A 20,817-nucleotide genomic window follows, 5' to 3' on the forward strand; every position below is an offset into this window, starting at 1 on the left:
TCTCATGTTTCCCCTGAGTTTCCCTGAGCAAGAGGAGGGTCTGTGCGCTGCGGCCGCGTCGATCATGAACCGCAGCTCGTTCCCACACCGACACCCGGTGACAGGGCTGGACTGAGAGGGAACAGGGGGGGGTATTTTTACACCTGAAACATGCCCCTGCTCGTCCCGCATGCCCTCGCTCGCATACCGTGTCCACATCTAACAAATGTGGAGAGATCCTGCCCCAAGAAAACCAAACACACCAACGCAGAAATCTCGCAAAGGATCAGCCTCAGTCTCTCCGGCCGAGGAGGCTCTGTGGCTTCCTCTCTGCAAACACTCGCTTCCCTTCATGTGCATCAAAAGGAGACACAAAATTAACACAATCGAGGTTTTTAAGTGGCACCAAGTGTCGTGGTTCATGCTGTCAGACGATGTTTGGGCACGCACACACGCACACACACACACACACACACACAGCAGAGTAGTGCTTGTGCCTCAGTCTCCCTCAGTCGTGTGTCAGGAGCGCACATGAGCCTTCAGCAGCCACAACATGTAGAAACTACATGTTCCTGCCGTGGCCAGGACTCATCCAAGACCCTGACAGGCTCATCTGACACCTCCAGGGCGCAGGAGTGGTGCGCTTTGTGGGCTCAGATCCTCCGTGGCTGGGTGAACTTTATATCGAGGCATGCATTAACACTTTGTGGCCTGTTCTTCTGTGTGTGTGGTGTTTTTTTTCTTCCTCCTCTAAAAGACTGGAGGACTCCATTTTGAAGGGACCGGGTGAGCAGCCAGAGCAGTAACACAGCAAGTCGTCTGAGGGGGAAGGAAACTCATCTTGTTTTTCCGGGTACAAGCCTGCAGCACCATTTTCACTGCTCCTCAGATGGTGATAGTGATAGTGAGAGTGGTGGTGGACCTTTTTTTTTTGCATCACTTCATTTATTAGTGTTTTCATCTGATCTCCAAGTGCGCGTCGGGGTGGATGAGGAGGATGGTGCCAGTTGTTGGCACAAGTTTGGGCATGTGACATGTCTTGGTGATGGCAGCCTGGTGAAGGTTAATTATTGATGCTGGTAATTAGGGGAAAGGGCGGGGCGATTTTTTTCTGTTGGAGGTGTCGTGTTCTTTGCCTTTTTTGAGCTATTTGAATATTTTTTTTTTTTTCCTATCTTGTGGAGAGATTTACGGCCCCTTCCTCTGAGATCCACGCGGTGGGAGGGAGGCAGTGGTGACGGTGCGCACAGCAGAGGAAAAGAGTGACTTTCCTGGGGGGGGGGACAGGCGAACAGCCTCTCAGCAGAGCAGACATCCACAGGCGGTGGATTATAAAGTTATGGGCATCATCACTGAGCAGTAACAAGGGGGAGTGTCGTTGGAAAGAAGCGCAACACTCTCGATTTTCTATTCCAGGGGCCGCTGGACCAGGCTTTAGCGCATGTAGAGAGGAGGAGGGGGGTGAGGAGGAGGGTGAGGGAGCGAGCAGGAGGAGGAGGAGGAGGGAGGGAGAGTGAGTACGTTTCACAGGATCCAGGCCTAGTAGTATTGCCGCCGGGACTCTCCTCATCCGCTTTCAAATTTTGGCAATTTGGCGCATTTAGACGCCAAAATGTGCGGGTTGAGGCCCGGTTCTGCGGCGGGCGACACCGGAATGGTAAGATTCCCTCGACGGATCCCGCGTCATGTGGCGTTTTCTGCGTGATTTTTGTGTTGTTTGTCTGACACACACACACACATCGCCTGCATCTGTCGGAGGAAAGCCTGTAGAGGAGTGTGTGTCCGTGTCAGTGTCAGTGTGTGTGCGTGAACTTGTGCGCCGTCGTGTTTGCATGTTATGTGGCGTTTGTGTTTGTGCAATCGAGGAACCGCTGCAACCCGCGAACGACGCGCGGATACACACACACCTACACCCTCACGCATCACGCACACCTTGGCACACGCGCGTCAGACACACGCACGCGCACGAGCGGGTCCATTTTATTTCCAGGTCGCCGGCGTTTTGCAACGTCGGGGTTGACTTTTCACATGACGCGCCATAATAATGATGATAATAATCCTCCTGCAGGAGACGTTGTGGATACTGTGAGTTTGCAGGCGGCTGACCTTAATCGGGGTTGATGTCATTTTCATCATATCGCGATATTTGTTTCCTGGGAAGGCTTTTTTTCTAGCGGGGCTGCGGTGTTGGTGCAGAATCTCTCCAAAAATGTCACATTAGGCCGATCAGCTGTTCAGTGAGTGTGTTTGCGCTTTTATTTTGACATGATGTCACGGTATAATGTATTACTGATCCGTCTGTGCTGTGCATCTCTGCTGTCACTTTGAATTCCCAGCTGCTTCACTAAGATTGATAGAAAGACAAAATGATGCCCTCTTACGGGAGCAACAACCTAAAATCACAACTGATTTCAAATGTGATTATGGTGGAAGTCCCTGAATAATAATTTTTTGCTTATTGTAACAATGTTTGGTGCAAGAAGAACCATGTTTACGTTTTAAAGTAATACAAACCAATGTCTTCCTGTTACCAGGGCCTTACACTGACAACCTCTTTTCACCTTTCAGGAAGGAACCATGCCAGCATGAGTGGGCCTCATGTAGGCCCTGGAAGAGACGCCCATCAGTCCATCTGCCCTTTGACCCCAGGCCGTGACCTCTCCACCCACTCAAACTCCACCAGACATCATGACCACAGGTTCGGCCTAACCATGTCTGCTGCCGCCTCTTCCCTCAAGCACGCATCCCTCTATGGGTTCGCACAAAGGGACCACCCCTCCTCGTCCTCCTCTTCATCTTCCTCCTACAGTCCTCTGAGGAGGCTGCAGCATCTCACCACCATGGTGAGCCAGCCTGACCTGGTGCTGCCAGTGAGGGAGCCAGAGAGGAGCTGGGAGTGGGGGACACCTAAGAAGGAGAGGGGGAAGGAGATGGAGATGGACTCCTGGGCTGATTGCACCGGCAGGGATTATTCTGTGACTCAGAGTACAAGCAGGGAGGAGAGCTTTGGTCACTTCTCTGCTGGACGAAAACAACCTGAGGTCCAAAGTGGAAGTAGAGATACTCCAGCAGCCAATCAGAGCGATCCTGTCACTTCAGAGAAAAAGACGGACAGTTGTTTCTCGGGCCCACCTAGCCCGGCCTTCTCACTCGATAGCAACAGCCCCTTCGCGAATGGCTTCCTCCATTTTGAATCCTCTTTATTCGAGGATGACGACACCAATCAGGTGCGGGAGACGGTGTCACCCATCGAAGTCTTGCAGGAAAAAAACGAGAGGGCAGGGAATACTCTTCAGTCAACTCCCGGAGATGTAAATCTGAACTCCAAGGATACAACCCGGTCATCAGCCAAGGTCGTCACCCGGTCCCAGTCCTCAGGTCAACGCAGGAGATACTGGGACGGCTCAGATGATGAGTGGGAAAGCGACACCGATCTGCTCCTGTTTATGGATAGTCCATCAAAACATTCAATGGCAAGTTTGACCCCTATAGGCATATGGCTTTCTATCTGGTGCAGAGAGACACAACATAGTAACATTTCAATATTGCCCTTTGTCAGCAGAACATATCTTTTGATGGATCACATAACTTTTTCCTCATGGAACTTGGAACAGTTCACTGCTTTAGACCTGTCATAACAGAATATTAAATACAGATGTGACCTGGCTCCAAAACTGTAGCTCTGTCATTCATAAACACTATTGCATTGTTTTTACAAAGAGGTAAATGAAAACATTGACTTCTATTCGTGATTTTGTACAACACAGATTCCTTTAACAAAAGCAACACCATTTCTGAGTAATTACATTTTGTATTATACATGTTGACATTAATGTCTTTGACAGTAGAGTAGATGCACATCAAAATACAATGGTCAAGATGGTTACAACATGTTTGGCCAAAACACTTGTAGCTCTGACACAGCACATTGAGTGATAATACATTTTCAGACGTCTGATTGTTCTCCATGTTGTCGTCAGCAGAACAGCGTGAAGAAAAAGTCTTTGCCGCCTGTGAAGTTTTTAGAGGGCGAGATCATTTGGGCAAAGTTCAGCCGAAGACCTTGGTGGCCATGTGAGGTGATCATTGACCCCGCACAGGGAGTCTACCACAGACTGAAAGGTGAGCCTGGAGCATTGTTGACCTACTGTTATTACCTGTTGACTTACTGATACTGCCTAGACTTGCTGGTTGCTTTCAGGTGTGTGATATGTCCTATGGATTATTTTCATCATTTCATTGAAAAAAATGTAGATATAACATTACAAGAACAAATCCACAGCAATATTTACCTGTTAATCACCTTGTGACCATGTAACAGCATTTATATTGTGTTATAATATTATATTGAGTTGCATTTCAAAGCTTCCTGTGCTTTGTTGATGCAATCACGTACTTCCTGTACAGGATGCTGTGGTGTTAACTAGCATCTCATGAGGTTGAGGCTGAAGTTTTGTTGTTGTCCTAGAGCCCAGTGAGCGTCCCTGTCGGCTTTACCACATCAAGACCTTTGGTGAGCCAGTGGAACACGTCTGGTTGGAGGAAAAATCAACGCACACTTTCCATGGAGGCTTTGAATTTGAACAGCTCCTCCTAATGCGTCGGAGGGGAAAGCAAAGGGAGAAGAACTCTAAATATACTGTAATTATTATTTTACTAATAACGAGTCGCTGCTGGCATACTAGAATAAAATGTTAGTGTAATTCATAATAAGTGTTCGACAAAAGAAAGCTTACATATTTAAAACCAAATGTGTTTTTTGTCTTCTGCAAGCTGATACATCTTTTCTTTGCCTGTCTGCAGATCGCAAAGCGTTTTCAGGAATCCTGGAAATCCAGTGTGGCAGAAGCTGAATCTATTCTTCCAGAGAGATCCAAAATGACTTCTTCCATTTCTGTGTCCATAAATGATGGCTCCCACAACAGTTCCATACTGGAAAAGGAGAGCAAGGCCCTTTCAACCTCTTCTCCATCCCCTTCACCTGTCTCCACCCTGCCTGAAACGCTACACGGGATCAATGGATCCCTTTCGTCCCCTGTTATTTCATCCCCAATAACAACTCCAGCAAAGTCAAGCACTTTAAGGAAGTCTTCTGGCAAGAAGAAACCAAGTAAATCATCAAAAGACACGAAGAGTAAACACTCTAAAGGATTGTTGCGGAATAGCCCTGACCAATCAGAGAGAGATAATGGAGAGTGTCCATATTCTGACCTTGAGTCAGTGCCTAAGATTTTGTGTCCTAAAGCACTTGAACGTCAATCTAAGCTACTTTCTACTCCGCCGACTGTTACAGTTGTCAAAGAGGTGAAGAAGCAGCCAGAGATTCAGAGGGGTCTTTGGTTCAGTAAATCAGGCAAAGACAGGCGACCTAAAACAACCAGTCCAATGTCAGACCGCACTCTCTTTAGTAAGGCATCCTGTAAGAAAAAGAGCTTACCTGCTGTTAGTAAAAAGATGCTGGTTACATGTGTCTCCTCTAGTGGTGCTATCAGTGACCAGTCAGGGATGTCAGACAAGCATAAAACTCTGGTACCTGCTGAAGCAAATCTGCCTGCTGGACAGTCAGAACAGTTGAAGTGTAAAAACACTCCAGTTTCCAACAGGCTATTTGGTACAACTGGCAGTCTTGCTGACCACTCAGGACTGTCAGACAAACAGAGGTCCCGGGTCTCTGTTGAGGCTGGTGTGCCCAATGACAAGTGTGGATACTCAAAGTTCATACAGACACCCAGTAATATAACTGACACTGTTATTGACATGTTTTCTGACCAGTTTGGTAGCTCAGATGATAAAAAGTGCCAAGAGCACAGTATGAAAGTTGGTATCAATGACCAATCCAGATTTTCAGAATGTCTCAAGCGTGTCAGTCAAACTGAACACCCTGACAATACGGCTAATAAAAAAATGCATGTAATTGATAGGATTTCTGATCAAGCAGAAGAAAAAGAAAGAAAGAAAACTCCAAAGCTATCCACTTTAAATGTTGACACCACTGACCCACTTGCAATTCTCGAAAAGCAAACAAGTCTCGTCTCTAAATGTAGGCTGCCTTTTGTCAAATTAGTTCGCAAGGAAATAGAGGGTAAGAAGTTCCAAAACTCCAGTGTAACCATTAGTCCAGCTGACCAACCTGGATCCACAAAGAAGAAAAAGACCAGAGAAAAGAAAGAGACTAAAATTTCCTCTAAAAAGTTGGACAGGGTGGATGACAAGACAAGTGTCTCCATGGATAAGGCATCCAGTTCGGAGACCATTAATGTCTCAGTTGTGAGGTTAAAAGCAAGTGGAGGGAAAGGTATGCTTCAACTCTCATCAGAATCATCACAACAGAAAACTACTGTGGTCTCCAATGTGGCCAGTGTGTCTGCTGATGAGTTAGGTAGCCCAAAAGCTGAGAGGAAATCAATATTGAATGTCAGCCCAAGCAATGTGACGTTTTCATCCTCTAATCAGTCAGACCAGTCTGAAAGTAAAAAGATTCCCTCCTCCAGTGCAACAAGCATGTCTTCTGACCTGTCAGGCAGCTCAGCACAAACAATAACTTCGGTCACTAGTAAATCTTCCAAGGCAATTCCTGCTACTCAAGGAAATTTGGTATCTGGGAATGCTTGTGTTTCCAAAGTCCTATCTTCTGAGAAATCCAAGAAAGTTGTCCAGAAATCAAAGCAGGTTCCAGATGAAGTGAATAAAGTCCTACTTGAGCCGCCTGCCCACCTCCCAGCCAGCAGTCGACTGCTGACTAGAGCCCTAAAAGCCATGCAGGAGGTGGAGCAGAAGAAGCAGGAAAACGCTAAAAAGCAGGCTGAGCACAAAGAACTCTTAGATGCACTTAGGGAAGTTAAAGAGACTGTGTGTCATTCAGCACGTAACTCATCTCGTGCTCCAAAGACCAAACTGAAAATTAGCACAAAAATAAAATCTCTTAAATCTAAAGACAATGGTGAGCATAATCAGGATACGTCTTCTAGCCGTAGCAGCCCCCCTGCTAGGTCTTCTGATTCAACTGACATTGAAGCTGATGTAAAAAGTGAAGCAGAAGACCACTCAATATCCTCAACCCCACCAATGGACTTCATCCCCCTCACTTCTAAGGTGAAGGAAAAGAATGACGATCATTCCTCTGCCTTATGCTCCTCATCCTCACCTTCTTCACCATTCTCTTTCATGAATGCCTTTAAAAACGTGGAAGAGGTATCCTTCCAGTCTGTGACGAGTGAGGGTAATGGTAAACCTGTCTCTTTCAAACCAGATACAAACTACAAGTTTAGCACTTTTCTCATGATGTTGAAGGACTTGCATGACACTAGAGAGCGAGACGGGACCCCTTTAGAACTGGACATTGGGCCACCAAGTGCACATGTCAAGGAGGAGCCCTCAGTGATGCCTGGGGAGGCTAAGCCGGCAGGGCAAGATCAGCAATTTAAACATCTTGGTACAATTTCGAATTTAAGTCCAGACAAAATCACCATCGCACACAGTGTAGACAGCAAAAGTCAGACTTGGAAGAGGCCCTATAACAGAAGGAGCGGCTGCACTGGAATGAAAAAGAGATCCAACCGCAAAGTGCCTTGTCGTCCTGCCAGGTCTGGACCTGGTTTCCCAGGACTGGAGTCCACATCAAGAATGGCATCACTACCAACAGCGGACTCTTCATCACGCATGGACTGCTTATCGCGAGTCCAGTCCCTGTTGGGCATGCAGGCCAGCAGTTGGGAGAGGCACCCTGGAGGCGGTGAAGGAGTGGTTCAAGATGAGGCGGATGAGAGGTGGAGCAGGGTTAATCTACAGAATCTACAGAACTTGGTGCCTTTGGAGCAGCAGGGATCTGACACAACGCTACATCTGGGACAGCCGAATGGCTTTTTTGCAGGCCGCACCAAGACTAACCCAAGCTTCACGCACAACGCTGGAGGACGCGAAAAGGCTACAACGGGTAAGTCTAGTTGGGTTGGCCCAAATGCTGAAGCACAATCTGACCCAAATCTGCAGCATTGCTACCTAAGCGCACACAAAGACCAGCCTCAAATGCAAAACGATTCAAAAATGATCACAACACAGTAAATTCACACCATCCAGTGGGATAACACGAGGGTATGGGCCCAGTCAACAACTGGGCTGTTCAGTCACATATAATATGATCTGTTTGATTTCATGGTAAACAAAAGTTGTAGTCCACATCTAACTCACTGTTTATAAGAGGTTAGATGGAGGTGGTGTTGGTGGCACATGGCCAACTGTTTCAAACTTTGAAAACGTAAGATGCAGACAAGTAGCTCACAACATGAGTTACAACAAAAGCAGTGCATGGCACAATACTTAAGCAATTTGGTGTTTGGACAGAGGGGAGTGGATGGTTCTTTAGAAGTTAACCCTAACCATTACAATCCTTGCACAAGCAAAGCCCTCAGCCCACGCTATGGGCCTGCTGGTGCTCTTCTTGGTTAAGGGTTTTGTATGTCTTACAGAATTGGTAAATGTTGATTTAATCCACAGTTACCTAGTGACTTTGCAAACAATGTGCTGTGCAACCCAATACCTCAGTCGTACTCAATTAAATATTGAGATCATCCACCTCACGAGACTCTTGGCTTTCAAAGATGAACGAAGACCAAAGGAATCACTTATCTATGGTTTTATACAGAAGACCAGCTGATTGTCAAAATTTAAAGTGTCCTGATATAGACAAAAATGGACTCCTTGTTGTTTATTATCATTTATTAAATTGACTATTCAATTGTCATCCACTATATCAGCATTCGAGTGAACTGATAAGTTGTTCAGAATAAATATACATTTTTATAATGTTTTGTACACTAAAAACAACAACAAATAAATAGTGTCTTTCTCTCTTTTCTCTTTTCTTTTACAGCACATAAACGAATAAGAAAACCAAGCAAGCGGCTGATTGAATTGACTGAAGAGTACGATCAGATTTTCTCTACAAGGAAGAAAGCCAAAAAGCTTCTCCAGTCAATTGGAAATGTAAAAATCACACAAAGTCAGATCTGTTATAACTTTCTTATTACATTGTCGTTATATTTGCATAATGCTGGCATTGCTATTATTATGTAAAAAATATATCCGATTGACAATAGAATCATGTCATTTGTTTTCTCAGGTCACTCAACCCATTACCTCCATGTCTGAAACCCCGGGATCGGACAAGAACGCACACGACCACCCATCCTCGAGCTTACTTCCTGAAATACAGACGCCACCTCCTGAGGAAATTGCTGCAACAACGTCCTGTGAACTACAAATCCCCAGCACTGAAAACAAGTCTCCCCAAGATGCACCGGTGCTTTCCATCGACACACTAACCCCTCCTCCTGAAGCTGAACCCTCACTCTCGGGAGGCCTCATCAAAGACAGCGGTGAGGCAGCGCTTGTGGTTCTTGCTGGTTAACGTAACTGCATTTGAAGTCACAAAGGTTTTCTTTTGAAAAAGAGTCGGCTAAAGGGAAGCCTTCTTGGTAAATGTGTGCACACTACAAGGCCAAAAGTATGTGGACAGGGCAGCCAGAGGGGCTACACATTGGCAACAGCTGTAGGTGGAGGCAGAATGTTTTCAGGTTGTTCGTCTATTCTATTCTATTCCATCCGCCCATCCCACTCTTTTAAATACAATATCCGAAGAACACCGTAAAGGAATTCATTCAAATTTAGCATTCAAAGGTCAACGTCACTTTGATCTCACAACACTCATTTTTCAACCTCTTTTATGCAATATCTCAAGGTTGCTATGAGGGTATTTATTCATCTCATGCACAAACATTCATTTTTTTTCATCACATCTGGCACGATCAAGGATGTGCTTATTTGAATTTGGAGGTCAAAGGTCAAGGTCACTGTGACCTCACAAGTCATGTTATTGGCAACATCTCAAGAGCACATCATTTCTTTTGTTCATTATGTCATTATACCTTCAGTAGCACGACTGTAGAAGTTGTTCGGGCTAGTAAGGTACACTTGTTTGCTTTTATACAACTACATATGACAAAAAAGCAGGAAATTCTGTTTGTTGCTTTGATTTGTGCCGAATAAAACTTTTACATATTGTTTTCGAAAATGTGGATGATCCTCTTCATGTTGAGTCTTAACCTGACTGTGATGCTCGGTTGACAGGAAACGCTGTTCTGCTGGCGAAGAAGAGGAAGAGGAAGCCCACTCAGAAGATCCTGGAGTACTGTCTGGAGGCCGAGGCTTCAACAGGCCCCAAGAAGAAGGTACAGCATGGCCATGTTGTGTGTACAACTATTCACGTGTGGTTTATCTGGGACATCTGTCTCTGAGTAATTATACTCCGAGGTACCAGCGCAGTACAATCCTCTGTACAATCCAGTGAGGTCTGATGCAGTAGCTCTACTACATGAAGATGTAAATAGATGTTTATAACACAGTTTATACCCTCAATATTTAAACAGCTAATTCAATGAAGATGGAAAAACATGATATTTATTTGTCTTCTCTCTTGGTCAGACCAACACATTATCGTGGACTGTCCTTGATTTTTGATGTTTCTCTTGTCACAGGTCAAAACACTGAAGAACAATTCAATTGCTGCCCCTCAATCAGGTCAGTAAATCATCTCAAAACAATATATATTGTGGTGTAGTTCATCATAATAATACATTTTTTTATTTATTTTTACATCTCTTGAACTTCATTAGTCGTTGTGTTTTGTCTGTGATACCTGATTCTAACATGTCTATTTCCCTCCCAGATTCCGGACCACCATCTCTAAAATTAAAGAGTAAGCGGATTATAGCATCGACCTCCACACCGCCCACCCCAGAGGTTCCCACCTGTACGTCCACTCCCTCCATCCAGACCTCTCTCTCTCCCAGCGCTCCTGCACCCGCCGCTTCTGCACCAGCTCCACCCGAAACCAACCGGGTGGAGGCGGTATCTGAAGATGTGGATGCTCCTCAGCCAGAGGACTGTGAGGCTCAGGAGGTCAAAAGGGACACAGCAGAGTCAGAGGTCAGACATCTTTACTTTGGTCACAGATTTGTTTTTAACTCAACTGGCCATGAATTCAAACTGACACATATTTCATCACAGTTTTTGGCCTCGGAGTAAAATCAGTTTATGATGTTTGTTTAAATGAACCCTTTGTCAAACCATATGTTGAGCAGAGGTGCCCTAACCCACTGTGGTTCAGGCAGTAAGTCAGTCTCTAAGCAGTGGAATGAGTTTGGATCCTTGATTTTATTTGGCTTATTATTGAGTCGTTGCACCAACCAACACATTTTGCAGTAATTGTATAAAACATTGCTCTGACGTTGCCTCAGATATTGACTCAAGAAAGCTTAAACGGTGAGGTTGGTAACATTTTGTGGAACTGCTGAAGATATAACCTTTTAAGAAATAGCTAAATGATCATTCCTGTGGGGAGAGTAGGTTTTTGCAAAGAGAGAACATAGTGCATTTGTTGGGGAGTATCTCAGTCGTGTATTTGTGATGTGTGTGTGTTTGTTTAAGGAAAGTCAGCTAGTGCGACTCATCAGTGAGTTTTTTAAATAGTTTTTGGACAACATCGATACAGTATATCAAGTTTAATTACTTAGACAGCACTTGCAAGCGGAATCCATTCATTATTGTTTATTTATGGGATTTGTTGATGAATTTTCTTATTGAATGTAGAATTCGATCAGACTTATCCTTTAATGAGAGCAGAGCCGGGTGTCAGCTGTGCATTGGTGATAAATATATCAGTAAAGCTGTGTCTGATGATCCTTTGCTCCAGACTAAACATTTTAGTGATGTGTTGCAGTGCTGTATGATAAAAGTCACATTTAAGATCTGTAGTGTATTATTTCTCCTCATCATAATTTTGCTCATATATTCATTTATTTACATCCTACCTCCTGATCAACTTGCAGCGTGATTCCTGAGTGATTCATTGAGACATTTGATGAAATTGGGGGCCCTGATTTCCTAACAGTGAGTTTATCCTCTGTCTCATAAGGGCGACACGTCCAGCCTGGATCACAGTTTCTCCTCCACGAAGGACGACTTGATGCTGTGCGACGACCCACGTTCACCCTCAAGGAAGATCATAGGGGACCGAGGAGGCCCCGCCTCCATGAAGGAGAACATATGTCAGGTGAGGTCGATTCACTGAGCTGCCTCCTCTTCACACTTTCTGCAAACAATGTAAACTTTCCTCTGAGGCTTATTTTCTCTTCATTCAGTCCTCAGTCCTTCAAACCCACTTTGTTATCTAATATGTATGTTGCTGTGTCTGTTCTTTATTTAACCAGCGGAGTGTTGAATAATAGAGCAGTAGGTCAGTGTTTATCTTTTCTGTTTAATTTCTATGGTACGGCCATGCCTTACATCTCAAGGAGGAAATGATATTTAATGAAACCATAAAAATCAGGCATTGTCATTTTTTCACGTGATGCAGGCTACACTCTTCTCTTTTGGTGTTGGGTAGATCCTTTAACAGCAGTGAGAAGTTTTATATTATAAAGCAGCATCTTATGTTATAATGGAAAATAGTGTTTATTTTGGTCACATTCATTAACAGAGCTGTTCCTAAATGACTTTACCCTAAGAACACATTGTACCAGTCCGTGGATCCCCAGTGAGAATGAAGGGATAATACCACGCTTTACCCATCAGACCACAGGAAATTATACCCCAACACACAGGAACACTTTCGTAGCTACTCTGAATCACTGTTTGTATGGCCTGTCTTAACAGTATGCTGTGTTTTTCTGTCAGGTGTGTGAAAAGACGGGGGAGCTGCTGCTCTGTGAGGGTCAGTGCTGTGGAGCCTTCCACCTGGCCTGCATCTCCCTGGCCGAGGCACCAAGAGGGAAGTTTGTCTGTCCAGAGTGTAAATCAGGTTCGTCTGTGTTATTATATCAATTTACAGTGAAACTTTTACTACCTGCAAAAATACAAGAGCTTATTTTTTGAAAATTTTGAAAATATATAAATAATAATTTTAGCATTTAAATTTCTCACCTCGAAGTTCTGGACCTCCAGAACACTTCATAAAAAGGTTTGAAGAAAGGACAATATTCCAAGAAATCTTTGTTCTGTTATACTTATAAATTAATCTGTGTGATAAAAACTTTATTATATGATGTTAACATGCACTAAAAATGTAACTAATAAGGTCGAAACTAACTTCATGATCTTTTTTTCTCTCCCAGGCGTCCACACCTGCTTCGTATGTAAAAAGCGCAGTGAGGACGTGCGGCGCTGTATGATCCCCGTGTGTGGGAAGTTTTACCACGGGGAGTGTATCGCCAGCTTCGCCCCGACTGCGCCTGTGACCCGAGGCTTCCGCTGCTCCATCCACGTGTGTCTCACCTGCTTCATCGCCAATCCAAACAGCTCGTCCATCTCTAAAGGTAAACAGAGGATCCGCTGCGATGACTCCTTCACCCTCTGCACTGTCCTTGTGCTGACCGTCCATCTGTCCTCTTGTCGTTGTCTGTAGGTCGTCTGGTGCGGTGCGTACGCTGCCCGGTGGCATATCATGCTACAGACCTCTGCATGGCGGCAGGCAGCGTCATCCTCTCGAACAACAGCATCATCTGTCCCAACCACTTCGCCCCCAGACGTGGCGTCAAGAACCACGAACACGTGAACGTCAGCTGGTGCTTCGTCTGCACAGAGGGTACGACTTGGAGTGGAGTCATTTCAGCCCAAGTTCTGAAGCCTCAGATCAGGTCAAACAACGACTAGGAGCGCTGTTTGATGTGTTTCCTTCTCCTGTGCTCCAGGGGGGAGTCTGCTGTGCTGCGAGTCCTGTCCCGCTGCCTTCCACCGGGAGTGTCTGAAAATCGAGATGCCTAAAGGCAGCTGGTTCTGCAACGACTGTAAGGCTGGGAAGAAACCTCGCTTCAAGGACATCCTCTGGGTGAAAGTCGGGCGGTACAGGTCAGTGACCTTGATTGTTGATATTATTTTATTTTTTATTTTTTATTGTTAAACAGAATCATTCTCCTGTCTTTTCACATAACATAAAGGTTTGTTTATCAGCTCGTGCTGTTTTCAGGTAGCATCGCTACTCATTTGTGGTTTGTTGCAGACGTTCACGTTCTCCTTTTTCATTATCGATTAATCTGCTGATTAACTTATTAGTTGTTAGGTCTTTGTAACATCAGAAAACACTGAAAATGACCATATTCCGAAGCACAGAGGGACTTTATTTAAAATGTTCCTTTTGTTCTTTAAAATTTTCTTTGAATCAACTAATTGACTAGTAGCTGCAGCTTTAGTTTACTCATCAGCCTCGATGGTGCACTGTGCTGGTGCTAACATTGCAGCTATTGTTCCTTTTCCTCGTCATAACAAAAGTCTTTTATTATTACACAAAATAAACACAGATCAGTTTATATAGTAGCTTGTTAAGAAAATAGACGCGCACAGTATGAGCCATCAAAAGCTACGGACAACGAGGTGTCTGACATAGACACAGATGCAAAGTCACTCCTGCACACATTAAATTCTTGATCTACTCTCATTTTGCAGTTCTGTTTATTTATTTTTACCTTTTCCCGCCCCTCTGTAAAGGTGGTGGCCAGCAGAGGTCAGCCATCCCAAAAGCATCCCAGAGAACATCCAGCGGATGAAGCACGATGTCGGCGAGTTCCCTGTTCATTTCTTTGGCTCCAACGACTACCTGTGGACGTACCAGGCCAGAGTCTTCCCTTATATGGACGTGGACGCCAACAGCAAAGAGAAGATGGGCAAAGGTGTTGACGCCACCTATAGGAAAGGTATTCAGTGTGTTCAGCAACGTGGTCCCTTTAGCATATCCTGAAAGTTTGTGTCTTATTTCCACGTGTTAGTTTGGACTCGGTATGATGAGTTTTCTCTCACCAGCTTTGGAGGAGGCGGCCGTGCGGTTTCGAGAGCTGCAGGCTGAGAAGGAGCTTCGGCAGCTTCAAGAGGACAGAAAGAACGACAGGAAACCTCCTCCGTACAAACATGTTAAGGTCAGGGAGGAGACGTGTGCTCTACTTTTTTTCATATTCGACAAAGCTGCAACGTTCAGGGTTTCCTCAAATTTGAAGCAGTGTTTGAGTTTAAAGTTTGATTTTTAAATTATACCTCCAGTAACGAGCCATAAACGTGTTCATCCTTACGTCATGTTTGCTTCTACTTTTCTCACTCATTCAGGGGAATCGACCAATAGGAAAGGTCCAGATCTTCACAGCCGACCTATCAGAGATCCCGCGGTGTAACTGTAAGGCGTCGGACGAGAGCCCCTGTGGCATGGACTCCGAGTGCATCAACCGCATGCTGCTGTACGAATGTCACCCACAGGTACAGAAACACCTCCATCACATTAGCACAATGTCTCAGGGCTACAGAATCGTAACAGATCATTATCAATAAAGTAAAACTGTAAGAACATGGTGAAGACAAGGACTGTTGTTGTCCTCTTTGTGTTTTCTGATACGTCTGTCTTCATAGTATGTGTTTGTTTACTGGTCGTCCGATTGTTCTGAACACGATATCTCAAGAACAACAAGAGGGATTTTTTTTCTAATTTGGTGCAAACGTTAAGTTGGACTCAAGGATGAACTGATTAAAATGTTTTGGTCAATGGTCAAGGACATAGTGACCCTTATATTGTGAGAGCGATATGTTAGTAGCAAACCCAATGGGATATTCAGTACATCTGGCACAAACATCCACTTGGACTCAAGGATGAACCGATTATAATTTGTCTTAAGGACACCTCAAGAAAATCCTTTCAAATTTGGCACAAATGTTCACATAGACACACAGATTTGATTTTGGTGGTCAAAGGGCACGGTGGCCTCGCCAATATTTTTGGCCTTTTGAACATGATTTCTCAAGTCTGTCTTTAGGGAATTTCTTTAAATTTTGACCGATTGTCACTTGGACTCAAAAGATTAACTGATTTAGATTTCAGTTGTAAAAGGTCACTTAAGAAAATGTATATCGACTGAGCCTGCACTGGTCGATGAAGACGTACAACTGCACGCAGGGTGGTAGCTCCAGTTTGATGTCGACCCTCTGAACCTGCAGGTTTGCCCGACAGGTGAACGTTGCCTCAACCAGGCGTTCACCAAGCGTCAGTACAGCCAGGTGGAGATCTACAGAACACTATCCCGAGGCTGGGGGCTCCGCTGCGTCCATGACATCAAGAAGGTAAATACAACACTCTCATTAATGGTATTAGCGCTACTAATGCTACTCATTACTGACACTGATACTTCCACTGTTGTACTGTTCAGCGACCGCTGTTCAGTGGGGACTGGCTCAGGCTAAATAATGAACGTCCGGCATCCTGTGTTGTTCTCTCAGGGTCATTTTGTGAGCGAGTACGTCGGGGAGGTGATTGACGAGGAGGAGTGCCGGTCGAGGATCAGACATGCGCAGGAGAACGACATCTGTAACTTCTACATGTTAACTCTGGACAAGGTACGCCGTGTGTGTGTGTGTGTGTGTGTGTGTCTGGGTGTGTGTCTGGGTGTGTGCGCGTGTCACAAGAAAGGTTGTTTCAAACATGTTAAACTTGTGGGGCTTTTTATGTGTGTGTTCGTGTTAGGACCGGATCATTGATGCCGGGCCGAAGGGGAATGAGGCTCGCTTCATGAACCACAGCTGTCAGCCAAACTGTGAGACCCAGAAGTGGACAGTGAGCGGAGACACTCGGGTGGGACTGTTCGCTCTCGTCGACGTCACTGCAGGTACACGCTGCTTCATTTACATTAAAAACAAACACTTTTAACAAGCTTGATCAACAGCTGTCAATGACTGAAATGAGATGCTGCTTTTTGAATCAGAAACATAAAACAAATGCTTAGTATTTACAGGTTAAATCTCTGAAGTCTTCCTCATTCCACTTGTTAAATCCACTTGATTGAAAAAGAACCATTGATTTGAGAAAAACGAGAAAATGATGGAGCCTCATGTGTGGATGTTTATATAGATATTTAATTTCACTAATCTTCAAATATTAATTATTTTATGTGGTTTATGTTCATTGTGTGTACACAAAAACACTTCACAAACTTGTTTTGTCAACCACCAGTTGATTCCAATTCTAGCTGAAATTGCGATGAGGCTCCAGCAGTCTGAGTCAAATCTTCCACAGTTGCAGCCTCTCTCATTTGTGTGTGTGTCTGTTCAGGCACTGAACTCACCTTCAACTACAACCTGGAGTGTTTGGGCAACGGGAAGACGGTGTGTAAATGTGGAGCACCAAACTGCAGCGGCTTCCTGGGCGTCAGGCCAAAGGTGAGGCTGATGACACAACATAAATACCACTCTGTGATGTATTGGTTAACAGTTCATTGTGGTGGAGGTTATTTTTGAACGATTCTTTTTCACAATACAAGTACAGCTATTAATCAAGTCCTTTGTCCTCTGCAACCAGAACAACCCTCCGTCTGAGGACAAAGGTCGGAAGCTGAAGAGGAGAGGCTACGGCAAGAGGAAGAAGAAGGTGGTGGTGACCAAAGAAAGAGAGGACGAGTGTTTCAGCTGTGGAGACGGGGGACAGATGGTTTCCTGTAAGAGACCTGGATGTCCGAAGGTTTACCACGCTGACTGCCTCAACCTCACCAAGAGGCCAGCAGGTCAGTGACTCTGCAAATCATTTTCAAAGTTGCTTTTGTACTGTTATCGTGTTTTTAATGAATTTTATCCTGTTTTATTGTATTTATCTTTGCTTTTTCTGTGAATTGGCTATTGAAATAAAGTTCAAAATTTTAAAAGCGTATCACTTTCCTTTACATTATTGTCTGTGCCTGTATCATCGTTGCAGGTCGCTGGGAATGTCCATGGCACCAGTGCGACATATGCAGTAAAGACGCAGCGTCGTTCTGTGAGATGTGTCCAAGTTCTTACTGCTGCCAGCACCGCGACGGTCTGCTCTTCATCTCCAAGCTGGATGGGAAACTGTGCTGCAGCGAACACGACCCCTGTGGGCCTGACCCGCTGGAACCGGGAGAGATCCGGGAGTACACACCTGAACCGAGAGCCCTGCCCTCAGGCCTGGGCATGGCCGTCATCCCCTCTGCCGCTCCTAACACAACCGCCACTTTGAACCCGACCACCAGAAGGGTCCAGGAGATCAGCACCAGTGCTGACACGTGTGCTGCTGAGTCATTTCCTGCTTTTTCAATCCCGGTGCCCATCACCATTCCCGTCGCCGCTCCCGCCTCCTCACCTCCTCACCCGAGCAGCTCTGATGCTCCCAGCAGCCCGCAGGTGTTCGACCTGCCGCACTATTCGCCCATCTCTTCGTATGAGGAGGAGAGGGACGTCTTAGAAGAGGAGGAAGAGGAGGAGGAGGAGGAAGAGGAAGATGAGGAGGAGGAGGAGGAGGAGGAGGAGGAAGAGGAGGAGGACGAGGGGGAGGATGAGGGGGAGGATGAGCTGGCAGAAGTGGAGGAGGATTTAGTGGAAGAGGGTGAGGAGGGGAGGCAGAAATCAGATTCTAATGAAGAGGATGGAGAGTCAGTGATGGACGAGGAGGAGGAGGAATACCTGGAAATCAAAGATGATGAGGATGAGGAGCAGGAGGAGGAAGAAGAAGATGAAGAAGAAGAGGAGGAGGAGGAAGAAGAAGAAGAAGAAGAAGAGGAGGAGGAGGAGGAGGAGGAGGAAGAAGAAGAGGAGGAGGAGGAGGAGGAAGAGTGACATTTAGTGGATTATTATTTATAGTTGCACAGGACATTAAGGCAGAACAGGCAGACGTAAACAAATGGCGATCAATCAGTCACATTACACATGCAGCCCAGTCTGTCACTGTTTGAATCCGATGGGCAGGTGAGTGTACGGAGGAAACGGGACTCACTCCACCCTCGCTGACCTCGGTGCACGTAACCTGCTGTAGAGACGGTTCCTGACACAGTGACTTTGCACAAACTGGCTGCACCTTCACATGTGAGATCCGATAAAGAAAATTATCTGGAACGTAAAACGTGGTGTTTGTGAACATATTTCACTCTGATGTTTTCTCCCTTTTCTTTTTTTTTTTACCAAACTTTTACCCGCTGGTTTGTTTTCCTCTGAGTAGTAGTTCAGGTGTCGTTTCCTGTACGTCAGCTGAGTCGACCCGCAAAAGCTTAAAGTAGTTGGAGACAAGTTGTTGTATCTGGTGTGTCTGTGTTTAGTGTAAGAAAAGACTTCACTGTCGGGGTGGAGAAAAACTCTTCAGCCCGTGAATCCTGAGACACGATGATCACTGACAGAATCAGAGCAGCGCCCCCATCTGGTAAATGACTTCTCCTCAGTCCTGTGTACGTCGCTGCAGCTGGATTGGCGGCGGTGTTCACAAAAGTATGAGGGGAAAAAAATAATCATGGATTTGTCCGTAAATAAACCAGTTGCAGTCTGGATGGCGGCGGAGTTCACAAAATTATGAGAACAAAATAATCATGGATTTGTCCGTAAATAAACCAGTTGCAGTCTGGATGGCGGCGGAGTTCACAAAATTATGAGAACAAAAATAATCATGGATTTGTCCGTAAATAAACCAGTTGCAGTCTGTTTGTGCTTAGAGACATGAACATCGCTCCAAATGAAACGCCACGACTGGACTGAAATGTGTTGTTGGACTTTGAGTTCAGTGATGTGAAATTTGGGTTTTATTGGACACATACAGGCTGAGTTGACTTCAATCTACAATAAAGCACCTCACGCAGGAGTCTCCACTTCACCTCCAGTTCTTCTCCACGTCTCAGATCATCAGATGGTGCTTCAAGATCAGACCCCCGACGGAAATGTGATGGCGATAAGTTTTGGAATCCAAGCTGCCAGGGGCCAGAAGGAGGAGGAAATATTCTCTACACAATGTCATGCCAAAAAAAGTGTTTGACTGAGTCTGAGTCTCCATGTCAGGGTGGGAGAGACATTATTTAAACTGAAACGTAAAAGAAACCAGGAGGTCAATTAGCAGCTCCACGGCTGAGGCAGAGTGGACTGAAGAAAGTTTATAAACTATTGTGACGCACAAATGAGGGCGAGTGGGGCAACAGCGCCCTCGCTCCTCAGGCTCCATATTTAAAAAAAAGTCTCCACAACGGAAAACGACGGACTGCTGCCATGTTGCTTGCACTTCTGTATGTGTTCTTGCCACATGTGTTTCACTCTTCAAGCTTCTAATATCGTCTGTGTGTTATCTGCCAATGCCTTAGAGTGTTTTTTCTTTGGAGCTATTTTGAAGGAATGCTTTGGCCCCTGTGAGAGCCAGGTTCCCCTACTAATGCCTTTTTACAGTTGCCCAACAAGCAATGTTTCATTCCAGTGTAATTATGACCTGTTAGATCTCAACCATTGACCTGTTAAACTGCTATATAAATATATAATAAGAAGAAGTTATAAAATAAGCCCTTTGTCCTGGTCTCATGCTTTTTTCCCCCTGCGTTGGCAACAGCCAGTGGCAGGAGGCATTAGGTGTTTTCGGGTTGTCCATCAGTCCCATTCTTTTGAACGTGATATCTCAAGAATGCCTTGACGGAATTTCTTTAACTTTGGTGCAAACATTTACTTGGACTCGAAGATGAACTGCTTAGATTTCAGTGGTGGAAGGTCAAAGGTCAAGGTCATGGTGGCCTCAAAACATCTTGAATGAGATATCTCAAGACTGTCTTGGGGAAATGTCTTCAGCTTTTGATCAGCTGTCATTTGGACTCAAACATTAACTGTAAGTAAAGTAAAGGTCACAGTGACCTGATCTGGAAAAAAAATGCGTAGACGAAAAACTGGTGGAGGCATACAACTGCAGTGCTATTTCTTTCCTTGGGCCCTGTACTTTCAATGTAGTCTATCTAACCTGTTTGTTTTTAATTGTACAGAAAATCAACTACACTGCAGTTCAACTTAATT

At 45.0% G+C, this 20,817-nt stretch overlaps 1 protein-coding gene across 7 annotated transcripts; it reads left to right on the forward strand.

Annotated features, from left to right (window-relative positions):
• The first annotated feature begins 424 nt into the window (after positions 1-424).
• On the forward strand, positions 425-19,276 carry nsd1b (nuclear receptor binding SET domain protein 1b). Of its 7 annotated transcripts, none has more exons than XM_034606617.1 (25): positions 1,444-1,636; positions 2,548-3,452; positions 3,963-4,101; positions 4,448-4,620; positions 4,783-7,912; positions 8,849-8,961; positions 9,098-9,353; positions 10,105-10,205; positions 10,512-10,554; positions 10,703-10,962; positions 11,951-12,088; positions 12,712-12,835; positions 13,149-13,349; positions 13,439-13,618; positions 13,725-13,881; positions 14,518-14,723; positions 14,830-14,942; positions 15,127-15,273; positions 16,006-16,128; positions 16,285-16,401; positions 16,529-16,670; positions 17,114-17,220; positions 17,360-17,561; positions 17,750-18,522; positions 18,583-19,276. In XM_034606617.1, the coding sequence occupies exons 2-25, from the start codon at positions 2,565-2,567 to the stop codon at positions 18,625-18,627; spliced, it is 7,878 nt and encodes a 2,625-aa protein (XP_034462508.1). In that variant the 5' UTR covers positions 1,444-1,636; positions 2,548-2,564; the 3' UTR covers positions 18,628-19,276. The 7 variants fall into 7 exon arrangements, with proteins under 7 accessions (XP_034462503.1, XP_034462501.1, XP_034462504.1 ...); XM_034606616.1 differs by having other exon boundaries at positions 17,750-18,258; positions 18,304-19,276; XM_034606612.1 differs by lacking the exon at positions 1,444-1,636 and adding an exon at positions 425-668 and having other exon boundaries at positions 17,750-19,276.
• Positions 19,277-20,817: the final 1,541 nt, after the last annotated feature.

This window comes from Hippoglossus hippoglossus, chromosome 14 (genome assembly GCF_009819705.1).
Source record: "Hippoglossus hippoglossus isolate fHipHip1 chromosome 14, fHipHip1.pri, whole genome shotgun sequence".
Taxonomy (NCBI): Eukaryota; Metazoa; Chordata; class Actinopteri; order Pleuronectiformes; family Pleuronectidae; genus Hippoglossus; species Hippoglossus hippoglossus.